Here is a 23,766-nt window from a genome sequence, read left to right on the forward strand (position 1 = left end):
TTATTTTGTGTGCACTAATAAAAGTGCTTTCTGAAACATGTACAGCCAATAGGTAGGGTATCATAAACAGTAAGTTGCATGGATAAAACCTGAAAATGGATTAGTTGCAATCGATGTGCAAACTGTAAAATATAGGAGCACCCCTGGGAACACTGCAGCTCCAAAATATGCAGTTTGATAACTAAAGGCAAAACAAGTTATATGAAATAGATGAGATGTTGTGCAATAGCACGTGCATGAGATGTTATGTATTACGTTATGTGAGATGTTGTGTTATGAAATGCCAAATGAGCCTGAAGTGAATAGGAAATTGTTACTAATCGTTATACATGTACATATTACATAATGCAACTGCATGTATGTTAACCTATCTATAATACTATAATATTCGAGCAATCGGGCGCGTCCATCCAGTCTATTCTAATAGCATCACATGCAGTGTTTTGCGCATACAGGGCGAGACCACATTGACTGTACACACACTTGTATAACCGTTTGTATAACACTTCGGCGTACTCGGCTTCCCCGGACCAACCACACTCTTTTCCCCCGTCAGCGTCCCATTCACTAGCTTTCTCTTACTACTGATTTGCCCATATGGGTGTCCACGTGAGACGTATGACATACTTATGTAAAAAGACTGGCGGTCCTTTCGGCCAATCACGGCGCGCTTCTGGTATTTCCGCATTTTTTGCATGCAAATTAGCGGGGTTTGACCAATTGCAGCGCTCGGTGGGAGGAGTTTGGATTCAGGTCATGCTGCGAGTGCTGGAGATCCAGGGCAGCAGTGTGAGAGAGCATTCAACGCTGAAGTGTGTCAAACTGATGCTGCGGCTTGACTGGAATTTCAGGAATATATTTTATTTTGCCGAACAGGACGGAGACCTGCTTTGAGACGTCCATCCTGTACGAAAAGGAAGACTGTTTAAGTTGTCAGGTAGGATGCATTCGTGTTTTAAAGAGCCGGTTGAGTTGTATAACACTTTCCATTGACTGCAATGTGCCCAGTGTTTATAAGCAAGTTTTTGACGTCAACACAAAATGATGTTCATACAGCTGTACGGTCACGTATGTTAAACGCACCGAATCAGTCATATATGTGCCAAAGGTTGTTATTTTATATGTATGAAACTTATGCGTTGCATAACTGTGTCAGAGATTAGGTCATCTCCGGTCAGTGCTCTAGAGCAAAGACCTATATATCCCTATAGTTGTGTCCTCCTTGTTTACCTCAACCAAAAAAGCCATATAACTTGTAAAATTTAAATGCACACTCTATTTACTGAGACTGCAATATATTTGGGTAAATGTATGAGGCAAGAACTCGCCAGCCTACTAGCCTCATTATTATGGCAAGCCATTTTCACATTAATTCCTTAAAACTAGCTAGTATCATTTTATTGCTGGTACTTAATTTTACATGTCAAGTAACTAGTATGGATTCAGTTAGTCACTTATTTAAAAATCTTCTTACTAACAACTGGAATACATTCTACATTTTAATAAATTATATTACTCAGTTTGTCATAGGATAACTGCAATAAATGCTAGTACATATTCTAGTTACTAAGATATTTGTATAGCTATGTAAGGAATAAGTAATAGTTTCTAAGGATAAGTACTAGTAGCCTAGTTAACAAATAAGTACTAGTAACATTAAAGTAGACAGTGTTGATAAACGAATAAATGTTTAAATAGCTTGCCACACATTTCCCTCTCAAAATGAATGAATCTCAGCCTCATCTACTGTATAGGTCTGGATGTGATCGTTATACAATCATTGCAGGCTGTATATATAACTGTCACGAGTGTAGAGTCATGTATGTTAGATAATGGCTTGCTGTAACACATGGCTCTGTACAGTTCAAACTTATGCATGAGACAATGAATGAAGCACTTAGCCTATTGCATGTTTTAGTTAGCGTTAATACATAACATTTAAACCAAATTCACTGCTACCATGTGATCATTTTAACTAAGAATAAAGGAAACAAATTAATTTCTTCAGGAAATGTTAGGCAGAATGATGTCTTAGTCACCATTCATTTTCATTGGATCTTTTTGCCAGACAATGAAAGTGAGTGGTGACTGAACTATCCTTCTGCATAACTCTCCTTTTGCATTCCACAAAAGCAAAAATGCTATATGGGTTTGGAACAACATGAGGACGACTGAATTGTTATTTCTGGCTGTGCTTTGCTTTTGAATTGATTTTAAAAGGGTAAATATAGCCTGAAGTTGGCAGTTGTCCATCTATGTTGCAGCGTATGCCGGGCAGTTGAGCTTGAAGTCAGATATGAGGAGGTGGAGAGGGGGGTGTTTGCAGGCTATTAAAACTGACCTACTCCTACAAGAGGTGCTTCAAATACCTTTATCTGCTGTATCGAGCACATAAACTTGCATGTGCATTGACGTACAACAAACTGTCAAAAAGTAAAAAAATTATTTTTATAGAACTTTGCACAAAACACATTATTTCAAAGCAGCTTACGGAAATAGCATATATTGGCTTAGGTGATATATAATAGGTTCATTTTGTGATTTAAAAAATAAATAAATAAATAAATAAAAGGCCGCTAAGGTCTTTCTTTCTCAGCATATTTGTCTCCCTGGTCTTTTTCTCAAAGCTGACTCATACATTGTTTGCAGTCATTTCCCAAAAGATTTTGTGTGGTATAAGCTAATTTGCATACATTCTGCCATTTTCATTTGCATATGTTATGATTTATTCTATTTAAAGTGTACAGGTTGAATAAAAAGTAATAACTGTTTATAGTCTTTAAGATGTTTTCATTCAACATCTGCTTACATTTGGCAGATGCTGCGTTTTTAAATGGAATCAGGAGGTAGAATATCAATATTCTTGTTTTTCTGTCTTGTATACATTTAATCTATTTTCTTGACCAAGACAGTGAATGTTGCACAGCTTGATCCAAATTAAAAACTAGAGACGCGTAATTGTTAGATATGTTTTTATACATAGAGATGTTGGAATAATGGTTAGCATGCAGCACTGACGTAATCAGGAACTAACCATCATTTGCTCCTAACTGTAGTTGGGCACACAAATAATGGACATTTCTAATACTAGGTAAGATATAGATTCTCATTTTAGCGTCTAACATTAAGGATAGCACCTGAAACTGATTCTATAACAACTGAAATAAAGATGTTTGCTTTATCTGTGTGAGTGGAGACAATGGCTTGCTTCAAAAAAGCTGTTTTAAATACATGCTGTAGGGCCAAACGGATCATTGTTGAACTCCACACTCTGGCTATAAAAGACATAGTGTGGGTGAGCAATTTTTGGTGATGTGTCTGATATCAAGACTCGTTCAACGGGATAGGCTGAAAGCATTAGCAGCTGAAATGGGATTGGCTGCTGCAGCAGAGGCAGTAGGAGGGTAGGAAGCAATGACGCACGAAGACTGTCCTCGGGTGCATTTTTATGTATTTACAGACTATTGCTGGCAGAGTGCCACACGCACAGTCCATCAAGCCAAAGCTTTCGTTGATATTATCTTTCCAAGGTTAAACTCTAGTCTGTTAAATGGTTCAGTAGATGAGAAACAGGGCAGTCATGGAATTAGATTTATGCTGAGGATGTGATTGTTTTAAACTACAGTTTTATTGCACAAGTTTTGGTGATTGCGTTTTTTAGTGTTATGTTTTAAATTGTGCACATTCACATTATATGAAGAATGCTGTAGCCTAATAAAAGTCATTTTATTCTACATGGAGCAGGTCGCCACCTGAATACTTCTTATTTTATGTTTAACCACCAATTATCAGACCGTTTTGATCATGGAATAAATGAATATTTAACTATAAGGAGTGCATTTTTTCATTGCTGTTAGTTGCGAAATTGAGTGCACTTTTAGTTGCACAATTGTAAATCTTAAAGTGGTTCCATGTGAAGAATATCATTGCAGTTGAAGTGACTGCTGTTTCATTTGTGGCAAACTTGCAAATATTACAAGTGTTTGGCATTCAAACTTAGTTTATTGCATTACATAATTGTCTAGTGCAGACAGAATCTCATATATAGGCATGGACCTCATACACTAAACTGTCATCATTCTCTGTATACCTCTGATTTCATCAGTCTGTAACTTGAGACGAAATGGGTCCTGCCCACACAAAGCAAGTGAAATCAGTGCATATGAGCTTTGATATAACGCAATTGTGATTTCTCTTGAGGGGTTTTCCAGCTACTAACCTGGCCCTGCCACTTTCACCTTCTCTGGTGCCCATCTGTGCACCTTAAGTAGGTGGAGTGTGAGTGTAGATAAGTAACTGATTGATAGAGTGCTTTTTTCCTCGGCAGAGAGAGAGAGAGAGAGAGAAAGGTCTGGTTGGAACCGGTTGTGGCTGGATATGCTTGTTGTTTTAAAGTGGGTACCAGGATAACGTTTCGCCTTTGTTCACTTTGTTCATTCATCTTGATTTGGAGATTCCAGAAACACTTCCCGAAGTTATTGTATTAATTCGCTCACCTGTCTGTATCACCTTTTTAAAGGTGTTACCTTTAGAACCAAGGGCGCAAAATATCTCCAATACTCCGCTGTGCATTGCGGTAATTCATAGATTAAACAAAACATGCTGAATTTAGGTTTAGCAGAAGGATGAGACACTTACACAATTTAATCGGGAGGTCCCAACACCTGCCCTTGTGTAACCCCAAACACATTTGTCTTCTTGGAAAGATTTGGTTAGCTAGCTGCCTACTCCCTGCATTATTATCAAACAGCTGTTTACAAGGACACTTTGGAATATGACTACCACAAAGACTTTAGTATTATGTAAGGCTAGGCGACACTCAAGCATTACATCAATTCTAGCGAGTCACATTGGCTTGTCAAAATTGAATTAAGTCATGCGCAGGTAGTTGTATGCTTGCTCATTGTTTTTCAAAGTAAACTTTAGAGCACAAGCATGAAAGTTTTCACCGACTGAAATGGGTCAAAATCACGTAAATGATAAATAAAATTTCCCTAAACAATAACAGGGCTTAACATCAAGGATGTTAATAATAAAGAACAACAAATAGTAATTTTTTGTTGTTTTTGGCATCGTGACCTCGCATTCTAATATATGAGGTGCAACACAGCACAAAAATGTTCATTCAAAAATTCATATTTCGTTACCACAGTAAAAAGTAATACTAGCCTATTTGTCTGTTCACACAAAATGAAATGATTTAGTTTGGTACTTGTGCACTGGTTTACAAAAGGACATTTCTTCTTGCACTTAAATTATTTTAAATCACTTGAATTTTATTGGTAATACTTAAAAACACGTGAAAATTATAAACTTTCCTTAAGGACCATGCAGTGAAAACTGCCTCGAGACTTGAATATGGTTTACTTCTTGCTCCTCACCCCATTTATAAAGAATTGGAGAGCTCTACTGATACTCAAACTAAAAGTATACAAAACTAGGCGGTATAGAAGTTAATGAATCTGTAAATATTCTCAAATCTCAACGTGGTCCAAAAGAACAAATGTGTGTCAGCAGATTGTGTAGTACAGCTACAGCTACAGCCTAAGAACAGTTTTCCTGTCACATGCTACTCTCAAATAGTGTATTCCTAAGCCATGACCTGATGGCACAGGATTCACGCCGTGACATCACGGAACACAGACATCAATAGCCATGTCTAATCTTTTTCAGGACTGGTGAACTCGATGGCTAATATGAAATGATTCATTAAGAGAGTTGAGTCAAAACATTTTCCAACTAGATCTGACACCACCATTAAAGGCTCATTGTGTGTTCATTTGTTTTAGTCTCTTGGTATAGTTAATTAAAAATTCACATCGGTGTGTAGTTGTTTGCAGTGTGTTTTTACCTTACTTTATAACTTTAAACCTAGTTCAGTCTTCTTAGCCGTGCTGAATGTCTTGTTTACAATTGAAATATTCATATACATTAAATTATATATACTTTTGGTTTTGATGCCAAATGCAAGTGCTAAAGTGCATCCAAGGATGTTCTGAAGCTTGAAGTTATCAATATGATTCGATATAAGTGGTGAGAAGTATTTGCACCAGAAAAAAATGCATAGTATTTAAATAATTGCATAATTAGTTCTAACTGTGTAAACATTTGAAGAACGTGAGCTATTTGCATTCAGAACTGTCTGTAAATTTATATAAGTCCTCCTTACATAAAGCAAGTAGTCCATGTGCCATTGGTACACATTCAATTACATAAATGTCTCTAACTTGATACTGAGTTATAAAACTGCCCGCAAGGTGGTTATGTGGTTCATGTTTTATATAATTAGGTTTTTTTTTTGTTTGTTTTTTTTGTCTGGTCTTTACTTGCTTAACATTAGAATATTGTTTTTGCTACAGAGAGAAATATTAAATGTATGCATTTCAAGTCGTTTTAGAATGCAATGAAAGATGCTGAAGATCATATACTTTGCAGTACATTATTTTGCTACAGACCTATGTAATTAAACTGTATAATTAAGTTATTTGACTTATGGAAAGCTGTTCTTGTCCAATTTATCTTTCTTGACTTCTGTGTTTCATAGACAAACACAACTGAATTCAGCCAGTTTACTGTCGGGTAACAATTGTTGGTCTTTGAGGTCAGTGCCCTGAAAAAAAATAAATGCTGAATTGGCAGTGGGATTGTGACTATAGGCGTGTTTAATAGTGCTGGCAGTGGGCTTGGACATGATATTTTTAGCAGGCAAAGTTTGCTTTCGAGGCCAGGGAGGTACATGAATTTGGCTTGTAAAGCAAGGATCTTGAATACTGGTGGATTGATTGCTTTGAATTGTGTGTCTATTAAGAATGCAACAGTTCAAATGTAAGTGTGATGTGTAATTTAATTTAAATTTCATTTTACACTTTGTTTTTCATTTTATTAAAAAGAAGATAACATGGTCTTTGTCTCTGTAAAGTTAGTCTAATGTAATAGCTACACACATAATTATGTGGTCAAATGTTACTTTTTTTTATGTGCATCAAAATAGTTTCAAATGGTTTCTTCCATTTAGTTTCACCAATCACTGCAGAGCATGTTCCCAATAGTACCTATGATTGTATTAGAAAGACATATCAATATAGGTCTGTCAGCTGTAATTATATTAAAATGCAGTGTTCTGCTAAATGCTCCCCGGGTAGAGTCTATCACATGAAGATACCCTTAGGGTTTAAATAAAGTTCACATTAATGGCTAATGTGTCATTTGAAGGTCACATCTCTAGATCACTTGATTATATGACTTTTAAGAAGGACAAAACTAGTCATTTTTATTAGGTTACAAGGTTATAGTTAAAGATTCACACTGAAAGGCTGAAAGCCACGTTTTCACATGCTGGGGTTTACATAAGCGTATTTGACTTGCGTCAAATACATGGCTTAATAACTGATACTGTCTGTTCATTTCACTTTCTGTCATGATTAACAGTGTCACAGTGCCTGACCAGTGAATTACTATATAACTGGAAATCCAAAGGTTAGCGGCGGCGTCATCGCCGTGTAGGTTACTGGGTTACAGTAGGCACTCAGCCAGACATATTAATGTCTCATTGGTGCTAATAGTTCAAACAGTGGGGTAGGGCAGCAAATGATTAAACCAATGACGTACATTGCAGGTGGGGCTGGCATTATGGATGTACTGTGTGATTATATAAAGTACATGATTTTTGTACAGTGGGCATGACTTCTTTATTTACACGTGAGAATGACAAAGAAATGTGTCTCAAACAAGAGAACATAAAAAGTTGGTATTAAAGGGTAGATGTCTATGCTTGGTCAGCAACCAAGTAACTGAGCATTCAGTAGATATGTGTAAATAATTTGTGGCTATTCCAATCTGAATTTAAAGTCAACTTGATGCATTTTTAAATTGTAATTCAGTGTATTATTCCAAAATGTGCATTGCCATTTGATTTTATATATAAAAAAAATAATGTTACATAGTGTTCGAAAGTTTGGGATCAGAAAGATTTTTTGGAAGTATCTAGCTCATCAAGGCTGTATTTATTAGGTCAAAAATACAGTGCAACAGTACTATTGGGAAATATTATTGCAATTTAAAATATCACATTTGTATTATAATATTCTTAAAAAATATCATTTATTCCTGTGCTGGCAAATTTTCAGCATCATTACTCCAGTCTTCAGTGTCACGTGATCTTCAGAAATTATTCTGATACCCTGTTTTATAATCGATGTCGGAAACAAATTTTTGAACAGTACTGTAAGTGTAAGAGATTTCTATTCTGAATAAATGCTGGTCTTTTTAACTCTTTATTCATCAAAGAATCCTGAAAAATGTATCGCAGGTTCCAAAATAAATAAATAAGCAGCACAACTGTTTCCAACATTTTAATAAATCAGCATATTAGAATGATTTGTGAAGGATCACTTCACTTCACTTTTCCCCCAAATATTTTTGGATACACAAGTTTTAAGAATAGTATGAATTTCATTGCATAAATCCCAAAATATAAAAGTATATTCCTTTTCAGAATCAAATTCTTTTTTTTTTTTTCTGAGCCACTTTCCAAAGAGTTTTAATCAACTGGCCGCACATTTTTAGTGAAATAATTTGAAGCAAGTGGGTGCACTGGTGTTCTTGTAGTTCTGTATGTATGTAATAGCACAATATACAAGCCATGCATGGTAAATCTAGTCATGTCTTGGTGAGAGAGGTAATCCATTAACCTACTCTACTCTCTGTCAATCCTATACAATCCTGTTGGGTAAAAGAGTGCTAAGTCATGAATCAGTAACCTGAAGGTGTCCTTCCTTAATATGGCCCAATACAGTTCCTGACCAGGACCAGGAAACTTGGCTCTGGTCAGACGACTATTTATTTCTTCAGAGCAAAGGGATAAGAGTTTATTTTTTCCCCCTGCCATTTTAATAGCAACATGAAGGGATGAAAACCAGTCAGGACCTGTTGTTGGTCCAGACAGCTGTCTAGCATCTTTTATGTGCACTTGCTGGGATTAATGCTTTGAAGGAGGCAGTGTTTACAAGCCGAAATGCCACATCTGTTCGGCTAAAGGACACTGTACAGACACCACAAGGGGATGCCAGGGACGCCCACCTTTGAACACTCAGTTTAGGCTCTCTGGGACCAGACAGAGGCTGGCCTGTCTATAGATTGTGGATCTGATTGGTGGAGAGCGAAGTTAGAAGAAGAGCGTGCAACTGAAGAGGTGATTTTATCTCCTGTGCAATGATTACATCCAGATTAGCTTTGTCCCATCTTGCCTGGTTTCTTTTGACGTACCTGAAGTACGTAGGCGTACCTTCCATGTTGAAAGACAAGTGTCTGATTTTTAAGATGGAAAGATTCTGATGGGTTTTTTTTTTTAATGACTAATGTTCTGTCTGTTTTTGCTCCTTTAGAAATCCGAGCATCGTCTACATTCCCTCTGTACGCCCCACCATGAAGATGGGATGATATTCTGGCGTGTTGCTTCACTTCTTCAAACCATTTCCGATGTCTGAGGACTCAGAATCCAAACCGTACCGGTTCTCCTCCTTGGCGGGGCAGAATGAAGCAGCTGGATGCAGTTCAATGTCGACGCTGCATCGTATGGGTAGTTTCGTTGAGGGGGTCGAACTTGGCCTGGCATCTGAAGGTAGCGACAGCAGCCAAGACCCTCCTGCCCCGCACCACAACAGCCGGAAGATGGCTCATTCCCTCCATGAGGATGTGGAGATGAAGAGCAGCAGGTCCAGTGGGAGTGGAACTGAGTCCCATGGCAATGAGTCCCATGGTAATGATTCCCACGGAAATGAGTCTCATGGCAACGAGTCTTCTGGGAGTTCCAATAGCCGAAGCAAGGACTCGGCACTATTAGAGTCATCAGGGAGTAACAAAAGGTAATTTAGCTATAGTCTGTTTGTCTGTGACTTGCAGTGGCCCCAATAAGCATGTAGACACTTCAGATTATCATTTTAGTGGGTAGTTTATTGCATTAGCTGTGGACAGGTTCTACTAATGTTTGACAACCGCAAAGTGGCACAATATTATGTCTTTATTTTGCACAAAATATAACACTTTTTTTATCATTTACACTTAGTTTTTTTTGGTAGAAAATTAGCTTGTATTATCTGATTTTGAAATCTAATGCCATAATATTCCAGTACATAAATGTCCAAATTGTTTTGGGGCCAATGTAGATTTATGGGTGCCTCAAATTAGCTTAGTAGTCAGGGCGCTGATCAGGAAGTCAGTCATTTTAAAGGCTGTGTCAATTACGAAATTTTTCCAGTGCACTGGAATTTTCACTTCTTGAAAAATCCCACAATGCACCACAAAAGCCAGCAAGCAATGATGCTCACTATGTCCCCTTAAAAGAAATTGTCACAATTCTGAAGCATGAAGCATCAAACAGACAAGCCAACTCCATAACTACAAGCCAATTTTTTAGTATATTTCAACGTCAACACATTTCTAGACAGGTCGTGAGCATGTCTAGTTAACATAATTAGTATTTGTCTGAGAGGTTGTAAGGATATGTAACAGAACAATGTGTTTAAAGATAATTAAAAATAATATTAAAAAGATATAGGTCCAGCCTGGTGTTGATAAATACCAGCAGTGACGTTCTACAATGTTGTACGTTGAGATTGTACATAGTCATGTTGCTGGAAATTGAGTAATCACTGTGTGTAGTGAGTGATTACTCAATTTCCAGTGCCCAGATTAGTGTACACGATATACTGATTCACAAGATCGGGAGCTAGAGAGCTAATTGAGACACACACCCTGTTTACACCTGGTATTCAGATGCTTTTTTTTCAATCCAATCGTAAGTGGACAACACTAAATACATATGTAAATGGAGTCTGAAAGTCTGAAACTTTCGACCACTTCCAGGGGTAGTCAAAAACTCATTTGACCTGATTGCTTTCGTAGTGTAAACGCTCATGTGGTCGAATGCATTTGAACAGCCACTGAGGACCGCCACCTCTTTGCCTACTGACCTAATTCTGAAACATAATTGGATGTGTTGTTGAAGCGCGCTAGCCAGATGAGATTTAAACTTTGCTGATTGAAATTGTAAGTTTGGTTTAAAAGCAAAAAAAAAAAGTAAAAAGCACAGTGTGTTGTCGGCCTCGATAGCCTAGTGGGCAGTCAGTGCGCGACATATGACGCCATTGCGTTACGGGCGTCCCGAGTTTGAATACCTGCTTAAGGACCCCCCCCCCCCCTTCTCTCTCATGAGTTATGCTTCCAAACTTTTAAAAGGTAGTGTAGTGTGCTTATAATGGTCAAGGAACTAAACTGTTGTTGAGGGCAAATTTCTGCTTCACCATTTGACCTCTCAGGATTACAGCAATTTTTTTTTTTGCAACTGATGGCGGATAGATAAAATATCTTTTGCAAAGTTAACATATCCTGCAGTTTGACATGCCCTCTATTGCTAACTACTATTCTTAACTATATAAACAGCATTATGTTCATTATTTTTTTTAATGATTTGTATGCAGCTACTATATAATGACTTCAAACTAATTGACAGACTACATGCAATATTTGTACTTTTAAACATGTATAACACTGTTAAATATTGATTTGTTGTACATGACAAGGACAGTTTGGATTGCACAATTTCTAGATTAATCTCTGTGGAGACCAGTGGTTTGTTTGGCAGTATTGACTTAGTCATGTAGCAACCCTATGCCAAGAGGATGCATGCAGACACTCGTGCGATTTGTTTAACCATTGAACTGCTCTGGAGGAGTTTTGGTTTGCCAATAGACGGTAAACCACAGCATTTGAACATCAACATCAGAGTGTTTTTCTTTCTCCTAAGTAACTCTGACGTCATTTACATCTGACGTCATTTGTTTTTGAGGTTATAATAAAGCAACTGGAAACTATTCATACGACAAAGACATGCAGTGACATTTGATGAATTCTTTGTGTGTATTCAAGTTCTTCAGTTGCAAGACCTAAACCGGATCTACAGACTTTCTGCACTTATTTTCAGAGATGCATGCATTTAAACATAAGTGTGTTAAATGCTGTGGAAAGTACAACAGCCGTATTGGCAACTATATGCATTTCAAAACTAACATTTAAGGGAGTTTAATTTGCATTGAGCAGCCTTGAATTTTCATTTAGACCCCATTCGATCAATACTGTGCAATACTCACAAGTTACTATGATTGGTCCAGTGTGACCTTCATGTGACAGTTTCATCTATGTGCACTTTCAGCTTCATATTGTGGACAATAATTTACAGTTTATTGAAGTAATGGTGCTAAGAAACATTGCACCCCTACTATTAACCATTAATAAGCAACAAATAAGGAGGAAAAAGTCATAATTAATTGTTAGTTAATAGCGAAAATTAGTCCCCAAACTAAACATGACGCTTATTGTGCAGAAATTGCACATTTAAAAGAAAAGCATAACATATGCTTAAGAAAATGAATGTTTGATTTGATTCTGTCACCTGTTGCACCAGATGTTAGGCAAAATGCATTGATGGCTGATTCATTCAAAACCTGTTGGCAACAACTGCCTTTCTCTCCTTCTCTGGTCCTCCATTAATGGGATACTTCCTTGGGAAGACTTTCAAGAGATTTAAAAATAGAAACAATGATGATCGTGGTTGCAATAGCTGACATTCCAGATGTTGGAAGTGGCCAATAAACACGTGCGTTATGTTTACTTTTCAGGATTCATTTGGTAGTTTAAATATTTGTGCTCAAACAAGGACATTAAATAAAGTCAACAAGAGTTATATTTGATTCTGCTTCGTTGGATTATGACGTTTATCTGCCATGGCCATATCTAGCCCATTTTGTTTTATTTTATTTAATATATTTTCAATTTTTTTAATTTTATTTATTAATACATTTGTTTTATGAAGCAAAACCTGACATTGACTACAGAATATATTGTGAGGTTGATAGCATTCAATTAAATTTAGTAACTATTTAAAAAACGTTTGTACTTAAGCGGTGTTTAAATGTAGAAGAGACAGTGGTTGTCGAATTTTCCAGTGTGTTTCACATGGCATTACAGCATCAGTATTTAATTTATTTTTGGCCAAAAGTGCAAGTATCACTGATCTTTTAGTGATTTCCTCCTCATAAGCCAAAATTACAGAATTTAGTTTTCTTTTAGGCAGCATAATGCGTCAGAATGTTGTAAGGTCTCTCAGGACAGTGTGAAGAATCATTATGACATGATACCCAAATCTGAACACTGTTTTATAGAGCTCATTCAGTTCAAGAAATGAATGAGACAAAATAATAAGAAGATGATATTATAAATAAATAAATTCCATAATATAAATTTAGATTAAAAATGTCAGGCAGGATATCACGTGAAGTAATTATAATAATAATAAATTATTAAGTCAATTATTGAATTGACCTAGAAATCTGGAAACTTGTATAGGCTGCTGTATAAGCCTGGCCCTACCAGAGCTGGCATTCAAGTCTGTTTATGGATCTAATCATCTGAACATCATCTTTCAAAGCATTTTTCCTTTAACACATTTTGGCAAATTATTGGCATGGTTTTCCAGACATCTAGTATAGTAATATCCATTCTGAAAAGGAAACTGAGTGGAAAGTCTAGACCGCTGTAGTGCCCAGCTCCGTCAGTGCGTCACTGTAAGCATTTCCCAGACATTTGCATCATGGTTTCCACAGGCAACGTACTGTTTGTTCTTGTGTACAGGACGGGTGCGGTTCAACGAGAGCTCTGGAAAAGTTGAGAGTTTCTGCCTTCCATCAGGCTTTCTTTCTCTTCTTTAGCTAGTTTTTGACTTTATAAAAAAGTCAAACTCTTGATTGTTCTCGAATTTAAATTTTTAGACTCTGAACACAGTGTTGGAGCACAGTACCTCCCGGTCACATTCTCATATTCTTTTCTTTTGAGTGTTCTGAACCAGTCTAGGAGCGTCTTTACGTCATTAGATGTGTTCCCTACACTAATTGCTCAGTGATTCATGCCATTCTTGTGGCAACCAGTGCTTGGGTGAGGCTAAATGTCTCTCTCTCTCTCTGTTCCTTCATCCATTCATCCAAAAATGTGTATTGGACTTAATGATTTAATCATGTACAATGGTTTAATCATGTCAATTAATATAAACAAACTTTTTCACAGAATTTCAGCCCCATGAAATCAAGTCTGACCCAGTTAACTAGTCTCAAAGTGATTTTCTATGCTTCCACCATGACAGAATTAATTTTACTGAGATTCATATATTTTGTAACATGATTGAATTATAAGGTTGCACTAGGTATCTTATAAGCTATTAGGAAAAATATCGAAACTCTTTGGTCATTTTTGAGCGAGATGCTAACGGTCTAATCGGATTCAATGATCTATGCTAAGCTATGCTAAAAGTGCTACCGCCAAACCTGGAGATCAGCTGAATGGATTCAAAACGGTAAAAATCAACTGTTTAACTCTAGGGGAGTTGGAAAATGAGCCTATTTTCAAAAAAAGTGGAGTGTTCCTTTAACAATAGCACATATTAGTATGCTAAATGCTAAGCAATAAATGCTCATTGAGCAATGCAGTAATAACATGCGTAACCAATGGTAACAGTGTAATTTAAATGGTTCGCATAATTGATCTTTAAAAATTAGACGATCAAGTTTCCACCCTCTCTCATCTTGCTCAAAAACACTTAATTTCATTTTTACCCTCCTCATTTAGTGAAGCATGCTTGCAACTATAGGTTTAGCAAAAATCATTTTCAAACGCTTGATTGGTTCACATTCACCCAAAATTTAATCTAGTAAATTGCATGTTTTAGAAAATTGCATTAATCGAAAGCAAAGAAATCAAGTTTCGAAGAGAGAGACTAATTTGTTGCTTAGATCTTAAATAATATGATTGAGTAAATTGAACAGTTTGTTCAATCATTACAACAAATCAGTCTGTCTGTCCATCCATCTGTCTATCCTCCTATCCACCCGTCTGTCTATCCATCTGTCTATCCTCCTATCCACCCGTCCGGTTGACCGATAAACAAAAGATTTTCTTTGACTACATGTACGATTTTCATATTTTTGAATGAAGTTTATCTATATATTATTTCAAATAAATGTTAATTTTTTCAAACATCATCTTTAAAAAATCATGAACAAAACTATGCAAGGTAAAACAAAATGCAACCCAAACTAAACAAGTATTGGTTGCCAAGTATTGAAGCCTGTGAAAAAATAAAACCGAAGTGTGCGAAAACGTTTAAAATAAGAATGAAAATTTATATGAAGTCACAATAAGCGACACAGAAAATATTGACATTTATTGGGACCTTTTTAAAACCCATAATGGTGGAATATAATAAGATTATATATACACCTGTTCAAGTGTGTTGAAGGCTTGAACGCAGCATGTTATAAGGCCATGCTTCCCTGCATGCGTAGTTGTATAAATAATCCTCCAAATTCTCCGATCTCATTAGACTCCTGAAATGACCGACTGTATCAATAGCATTGAGACACATTGCCCTGCTAGACTAACACAGATGTGCTTTATATAATTAGCTCACCTACAGCTAAGTAGTGCAACATGTGAAGCCTGTTTCTATTCAAAGCTACTTAGTGGTCTATTTATAATCACTCCTGGTGTATTTATGTCCCTCAGCATGTCACCCGCAGCTGGACATTGGACTTGTTATAGTATCAGCGCGCTAAATTGAACGGTTTAATCCACCTCGGTCAGTCTCAGTTATCTAGAATCCTGCAATGCAAGCCATTCTTAGCTGTGCTAATGGTGGCCTGGCACATGGCATGGTGTTTTTGAGACAAAGTAGTGGTGCTGGAAAGGAGAAGATTATATAATTGAGATGGAGGGCAACGTCCAAGTGACCTCCATGTGGAACAGGAGCACCTCTTTTCTGTTCCATTGTCCACAATGATTGAAAATATCCTGTGAGAATGAGGTTTTGAGCTGAAGCTACTGCTTGATTTTCCTGTGGCTTTATTCCCTTGCAACAGCCTGTCCTGACTGGGTTCATCTGGCATACTAAATTAATCATTTGTCGATAATGTCGTCATGGTCGTTGCATGGATACGCTGTGTATCCGATTCAAACCTGATGTCAAACAATTTGAGATTAATGCAGATATATTCTGTTTGATTCTTCGTTGGTTTGGGCCACTTTATTGACTTTACATCATTTAATCACAATAATAAAGCAATAAAGGGTAGACATGCCTGATAAAATGACATATGCGGCAATTACTGTTCATTAAGGATTTGTCTGTAGTTTATGACTCGTTTTATGATGTCTTCATGTGTGTTCACTCTTTTTTACAGCTCCAACTCTCATAGTCCTTCACCACCCAGCAGCACGAACGCCTTCAGCCTTCTGAGTGCCAGTTCGGAGCAGGACAACCCTTCTACCAGCGGCTGCAGGTTAAACATGACCCTTCTACCAATGTCTGCAGTAGAATTTTAATTAATTAATTTTTTTATTTAATTTAAACATTTTTATTATATTTTATTTTTATTTTGTATAATATATTATATACTTTTTAATTTATCTTTTTCATGTTATTTTTATATTACATTATATTATAATATTCTATATTTTTATATTATTCTTATATTTTATTTTTATTTGTTTTAATTTATATTTAAATATATTTATGATGTTTTATATTATGTCATCCTAGACCCATCAAAAATATTTTTTTTAGCCACACATTATTATATTTAGTACAAATATTTATTTTCCAAATGTTTACAAAAGAACTTACACAATTTTAGTCAAACATGATGTGAACTGTACATTGCATATTATCAGTCTCAGTTATATTTAACATTAGAAGAGAATCATGTGTTTAGAAGAGGTTTTGTTTCTGATGTATTTGTGCATGTGTTTTTTGGGCACCTGCAGTAGTGAAGAGTCTGCCAAGGCGAAGACGCAGAAAGAGTTGCTTAAAACTTTGAAAGAGCTGAAGCTTCATTTGCCGCTGGAAAAGCGGAACAAGGGCAGCAAGTCGACGACGCTCAACACTCTGAAATATGCCTTGCGCTGCGTCAGACAGGTGGAAGGTGAGCAGTACATTATGAAGTTCAAGTATATCTTACATAAGTCATCCCTAGCACTTGCCTGATCACAGGGACATAGTCCTGCTGTCTGGTAAATTATCAGTATATTTTATGAGTTTCATTTTGCATGGCTACGTGAAAGAAATGCAAGCAATATTTCAGAAAAATAGAACTACTTGGTGAACATCATTAATATGCTGATCAATTTTATGTCTGCCCATTTTTAGATGGTCCGTGTTTAGATTTTACAATGCACATCTCAATTATTGTGAAGGATTTAATATATATTTTGCTTTATATATAGAGAAATATAGTATACATCTAATATACGATTGGTTTTCAAAGAGGCTATACAACACAAGTAACCAGTTGAAACTGAGCTCATACAGTACATGTTTTTCTTTTTTTATTATTATTAGGCATATGTCACATAATTAATCTGTGCTACATACACCTGATGTATTAATTGAATTGGCTAAATGCATTTGTTTTGACGTTTTTATTTCAGCAAATGAAGAATACTACCAGCTGCTTATGATTAATGATAGTCAGCCATCAGGGTTTGACGTTTCCTCATATACCATAGAGGAGATAGACAGCATCACCTCTGAATACACCCTCAAGAACACAGTAAGTTTGTTTTTTTTAGCCTATTTATTTATTTAATTTTTCCTATTTGTATATTAATGTACATTCATATATTCCCGTTTATTTGACCAGTTACAATATTTATATTAGGTTATTTTTAAGAAACACATATTTCAGTTTTTCTCTTTAGTTATCATTGACCTTGGGATCTTTGTTTTTCAGGATATCTTTGCAGTGGCAGTGTCACTCATCACTGGGAAGATTGTCTATATTTCAGACCAGGCTGCCTCCATCTTGAATTGCAAACGGGATGTGTTCAAGAATGCTAAGTTTGTGGAGTTTCTTACGCCGCAGGATGTTAGCGTGTTTTATAGTTTCACCACACCATACAGGCTGCCGTCCTGGAGCATGTGCACTGGCGCAGGTACACACACACACACACGATCTATCATAATGCCTATAGTTAAGTTAAAACTGAGACATACAAGAATCATTCTTTCACATATTTTATTATGGACTTTTAGACAAAAGGTGAAATAAGTATTCAAATATTACTAGAAATAGACAGAACACAAGCACAAATGTCCACAGACACTAAAACTTTTTTGTGTCTTATCCATTAACAAAACCAGTGCTAATTATTGAGGTGTCTTTGTTGTTCTCGAATCCATGAAGCAGCAACCAGCATTAGCTTGAGCTGACAGCTGATTTAGTCACCTATGAAAGACAAGATGCTATTGAATTAAACCTGAAATCATCACTCTTGTTTTTCCTCCTTAAAGAGTCGTCACCGGCAGATTGCATGCAAGAGAAATCCTTCTTCTGTCGCATTAGGTGAGTGTGTGTAGGGTTGGTAACCTGGACACCATCTGTTCACCATGATTTAATTCATAGTTTTCCCCTTTTTTAGAATCAGCCTGGGGAAATTAATTCTGGTGGACCTTTGTCCCTGTAAATAGGAAGATTCAATTACTAATACATTTGACATTACTATGGAAAACCTGCATTCAGTAAACACCTGTTAAGCAACGTACTACAGTCGATTGCTAATAAAAACTCGGACTGAACACTTTGGTGGTAGAACAGGATTTCTGGAGCTTTCTAATTCCAATTGGGAGGGTATCAGGTATAAACTTTAGCATAGTCACAGAATTTCAGATTTTACTGTTTAAAAATAAGATTATATATGGCTTGTCAAAAATACAGACGTCATCTGTGATTGGCTACAATGATAATTGCACAATGGCCAATGAGAGGTATTGAAGAATCCAATAGCTCAGAATGCTAGGGAGAAATCCTTGTGTACAGTATGTATCCCCACGTTGATGGAGAAATCATACTGGTTTTGAATGGATAGGGATGGAAAATCTCACTAGGTTGTAGTAGGCTGCTTACATTGGACAGAGCCAGTGTTTACTAGCAGATATTTTTGTTGAGTGTGTGTGTGTAAATCTCTCCTGTCTTGTTCTCCAGCGGTGGTAAAGAGTGTGAGGGAGATCTTCAGTACTATCCCTTCAGAATGACTCCTTATTTGATGAAGGTACAGGATACGGAGCACTCTGAAGATCAGTTCTGCTGCCTCCTGCTGGCCGAGAGAGTGCACTCCGGCTACGAAGGTCAGTTCTTTTACACAATCTTCTGTGTGTAGAATGCATTTTTCCAGAAAGTAGTGGTGCAGGTATTTTATAGTAGCATTGAGGAAAACAGAATCAATCGTAAATCGATTCATTAGGACAACGAATTCAGGAGAATTGATTTACTGAATTCTCTGTTGTCTGTTTCAAGAGGTGCATATTTTTTGGTGTCAAATAAATACGTTTTTGATTCAGTTATTTAAAGAAGAGTATTTTTTGAAACACTATCATTCAAAAGTTTTATTATATTCATTCCTCAGCTCCAAGGATCCCCACGGACAAGCGAATCTTCACCACAACACATACTCCCAGCTGTGTGTTTCAGGATGTGGACGAGAGGTGAGAGTGCTAATGCTTAACTGCTGACGAACATGATGTTGATGATTAGCTTGCAACTTAAGCACTGGGTGTTTCACGCAACACCTGCTTTTTTCCATCTCTCACAGGTCATGCATATTAAAGCCAAAAACTGTTGTTTTCAGACTAATCAGAATTGTTATGTGTTGTTTTTTCTGTAGGGCCGTTCCATTACTAGGATACCTGCCACAGGATTTGATTGGCACACCTGTCCTGCTGCACCTGCATCCCAGCGATCGACCAATCATGCTTGGCATCCACAGGAAGAGTGAGTCGAGCTGTTCATTCTGTTTAGTCCTTGTTCTGTCTATTTTTTCGTGGGAAGGTACTTTTTCCCTACCTTAATCAGAGAAAACTATAAGTCAGTTGTTTTGGGACAAATAAGGGTGGATCCGTTTTTAAAATAATAAAATGTGTATTAAATATTCTGTTTGTTAACAAAATCTCTCTTTTTTTCCCCCATCCCATCAGTCCTGCAGTATGCTGGCCAGCCGTTTGATCACTCGATACGCTTCTGTGCTCGTAACGGAGAGTACATCACCATAGACACCAGCTGGTCCAGCTTTGTCAATCCCTGGAGCCGCAAAGTTTCCTTCGTCATCGGCAGACACAAAGTTCGCATGTGAGTGCATAAGATGAGTAAGAGAATGTATCTGCTTGATATTTGTTAAAAAAATTAATTGCTGAAGCTTTTTTTTTTTTTTTTACAAGAAAATTTTTATTTTCCTTTTATTCAGCAAGAATGCTTTTTATTGATGAACAGTGACAGTAAAGATATTGAAGTGCTGTTCTTTTGAACTTTCTATTCATCAAAGAATCATAAAAGTATCACAGTTTCAACAAAAATATCAAGCAGCACAACAGTTTCCAACTTTTCAAATCAGCATATTAGTACGATTTCTGAAGGATCATGTGACACTGAAGACTGGAGTAATGATGCTGAAAATTCAGCTTTGATTGCAGGAATAAATTCTATTTTAAATTACATTCAAATAGAAAATGATTTCAAATTGTAATAATATTTCAAAATATTACAGTATCAAATACATGCAGCCTTGGTGAACATAAGCTTCGTAAGGCTTAACTAACATAAGGCTTCTTTCAGGCCAATTTATTTTAATGGTATAGAGTAACTGTAATTTTGTCCGTTCTACCAGGGGTCCAGTGAATGAAGATGTATTTGCAGCTCCAGCAACAGCTGAGGGAAAATCCATAGACTCAGACATCCAGGAGATCACAGAGCAAATTCACAGACTCCTGCTGCAGGTGCGGAAACTCACTCACAGTGGAAAGAACCAGATTAATGGAACTGAATTTACATGAAAATGGCTTTAACATCCCGCCACATGATGTCAGAGAGTCATGGAAGAGGCTGTGTAACAGATTGTAGTTTAGTGTATGATGTTTTCACAGTAACCATTTACAAAGTTGGCAAGTTTATGAAGCCTAGTGTTTTAAAATCTCTTGTGTTGTGTTTAAAGAGATGGTAAAAACATGTTTTTGTGTGTTGTAGCCGGTGCACAACAACGGTTCAAGCGGCTATGGGAGTCTGGGCAGTAATGATCACCTGCTGAGTGTTGCATCATCTAGTGAAAGTAACGGCAACGGAACACGCCTGCGACAAGAGGAAGAGGATAGCAGGAGAGCCAAACCGGTGAGTTACATGATGAATTCTAGTTCAGTGGGGGTTTTTGTAAGTCAAATGCTTCACGGTCTCTTTTTTGTTGTTTTTTTTTATTCATGCATCAACAACTTAAAGAGACTGTGGTGGATTGATTTGTCTTTATATGTATGTGTATTCTCAGAGGACCTTTCAAGAGATCTGCAAAGGAGTTCACATGCAGAAAAACCAGGAGCAGCAGTCCAAGAAGAGCCCTACTAGTATGTACCAATGTCCTCCACCATCTGTGCACCCTCATCTGTCATCAGAGTCTGTGCTTCTGTGTGTAACTCAAATCTGTGTCTGGAGACTAGCACTCCATGGTATAGAGAGAGATTATATTAACAAATATTACAATTGTGATTTGAACTTTGATCATGAAACATTGAACCGTTTAACATCTGTGGTTCTCGCTTATAGGATAAAGGAACAAAAATACATAAAAGGCCACTAGGCATTTTAATTCGATTAGTTGTGCAGCCCTTCTAAAGGCCTTTTTTTCTCACTGCAGAGCTTCTACAGAAAAGTCCAGTGGTTCGACCCAAAGATTCTGCGTATCCTGTGAACTTGAGAGGGTCTGCTGAGGAGCAGCATGCTGCAGTGCAAGAGGAGCTGGCCTTCAAAGACCAGACCGTCTACTCCTATCAGCAGATTAGTTGCCTGGACAGTGTAATCAGGTACAAAGATACAAAGTCACATCATAGTGAAAACTGATGGTGCATGGACGGAGACTGTCTCGTCTCACTTAGCCAAATTTAATGCACTTATTGATCCTGTGACGCAAAGAGTATGAGAAACTGAATTAAAGCGTGCTTTGAAGAAGAATGAACTTGTGTCGGCAGAGTACATTAGGTTTCGCAGGATGTGAAGTCTCATTAGCACTCTTTCACAGCAACATAATGGTTGTACATGTTTAGCATGAAGCCTAAAACATTGGAAAATGATGCAAAATTACTTCCTGCTCAGATTTAAAGATTTAATTTTTTTTATATAGTATTAAAAATTCCCTTATAAAGTTAGCAAATATTTACTGCAAACATACTGAGATTTTCATTGATGATATTTTCAATGAGGGATTTCAATGAGATTAAAGCAGAAGTAATAGGATTTCAACACGTGTGTTGTACACTTAAACCACAATAAACTAATAATTATAGGGACATAATGGTACAAAACAGTGTAATAAAGACAAAACTAAGCAGATCAGATGGGCTTTTATGTTACTTTCAGCCTGGTTAGTCATTTGTAAACCTCGTTTCCACTGATGTCCTTCTCTCTCCATCAGGTATTTGGAGAGCTGTAACGTGCCCCTTACAGTAAAGAGAAAGTGCCAATCCTCCTCAAACACGACATCCTCAAACTCAGATGAAGACAAGCAGAGAGGTGTTGAGAGCTCCATGCAAGTGTCAGAAGGTACTGAAAAAAATCCACTTTCCAAGATTATTATTCTTCATCATTGAGCAGGCTCCCGAATAAATAAATAAAAAATACCATTCAAAATGAATAAAAACATTTGAAATTTAATTTTTTAAAATATTAATTAATTTTATTGTATTTTTATTTAACCCATTTTTTTAGCAAAATTATGTTCTCTATATTATATCCTAAAGTCTATTTAATATATTTTTATATAAGAATTTTTTCTTTTTGTTCTTTTTTTCATAAAAATTTTTGCTTTTTAATTTTGCAATATCAGAATTGTATTATTACTACATGACTGTTATAAATTCATAAACGCACTTTTGTTGGAAAACAGCGGCTAATTTTCAACCCATTTTTGAATGTATCATTCAAAATCATTTCAACAAAACCATTTGTTTGCAAATAAAAACACATTTGCAAAAGAAGAAATACAAAACACATCTCTTCCATCTTCATTTGACCCTCTAGCACGCTCTATTCTAACTCTATTTTATCTAGCCTATTTGCTTTCTTTTTTTATTTATAAAAAAACAACAACACTTGACCCTTTAACACTTGTACTCGCTATTCTATTTCTATCCTAACCACTTGTTTTCTTTTTATTTATAATTAAAAAATGATCCTCCTTTTTCTATTCTTTTGACTTGTTTTATTTTTATTTTAAAAAGACCCTTAGTGTTCACTATTCTTTTTTTTTTTATCAGGCCATCTTGACTATTAATCCTTGTAAATTCATCAGTTCTGAAACCTTCTGTTTCTGCATTTTCTCTGTGTTCAGAGGTGAACCGTCTAAAGGACCAACCAGGTCTCTCATCATTAGATGTGTCTAAGAAGCCTCCGGGCTCTGGTGTAGTGAGTCCGTCTCTGGCTCCACTCGCGCTGCCCAGTAAACCTGAAAGCGTGATGTCCATCACCAGCCAGTGCAGCTACAGCAGCACCATTGTACACGTAGGAGACAAGAAAGGTAAATTGATTTCTTCTGTATATCTCTGTATGTCTGTCTGTCTGGCCTTTCTGTCTTTCTCTCCAGTCTATCTATTCTTACAAATAATGTTTCTATTACAAAACCTAGTGAGCTGTCTTG

At 36.6% G+C, this 23,766-nt stretch overlaps 1 protein-coding gene across 4 annotated transcripts in view; it reads left to right on the forward strand.

Annotated features, from left to right (window-relative positions):
* Window positions 1–780: 780 nt before the first annotated feature.
* The window catches only part of LOC306846085 (period circadian protein homolog 2-like), a 32,136-nt gene continuing 9,150 nt past the window's right edge, over window positions 781–23,766 (forward strand). The window contains exons 1-17 of one of the 4 annotated variants that reach the window (XM_079379191.1): window positions 781–937; window positions 9,384–9,863; window positions 16,284–16,382; window positions 16,867–17,024; window positions 17,530–17,651; window positions 17,832–18,033; window positions 18,392–18,443; window positions 19,083–19,225; window positions 19,504–19,582; window positions 19,762–19,868; window positions 20,072–20,222; window positions 20,758–20,866; window positions 21,114–21,254; window positions 21,406–21,481; window positions 21,772–21,937; window positions 22,546–22,673; window positions 23,461–23,646. In XM_079379191.1, the coding sequence (XP_079235317.1) occupies window positions 9,478–9,863; window positions 16,284–16,382; window positions 16,867–17,024; window positions 17,530–17,651; window positions 17,832–18,033; window positions 18,392–18,443; window positions 19,083–19,225; window positions 19,504–19,582; window positions 19,762–19,868; window positions 20,072–20,222; window positions 20,758–20,866; window positions 21,114–21,254; window positions 21,406–21,481; window positions 21,772–21,937; window positions 22,546–22,673; window positions 23,461–23,646 (2,305 nt within the window). In that variant the 5' untranslated portion in view covers window positions 781–937; window positions 9,384–9,477. The remainder of the gene's footprint in view (window positions 938–9,383; window positions 9,864–16,283; window positions 16,383–16,866; window positions 17,025–17,529; window positions 17,652–17,831; window positions 18,034–18,391; window positions 18,444–19,082; window positions 19,226–19,503; window positions 19,583–19,761; window positions 19,869–20,071; window positions 20,223–20,757; window positions 20,867–21,113; window positions 21,255–21,405; window positions 21,482–21,771; window positions 21,938–22,545; window positions 22,674–23,460; window positions 23,647–23,766) is intronic. The other 3 variants (XM_079379190.1, XM_079379192.1, XR_013782041.1) reach the window with 3 other exon arrangements.

This window comes from Barbus barbus (genome assembly GCF_936440315.1).
Source record: "Barbus barbus genome assembly, chromosome: 26".
NCBI lineage: Eukaryota > Metazoa > Chordata > Actinopteri > Cypriniformes > Cyprinidae > Barbus > Barbus barbus.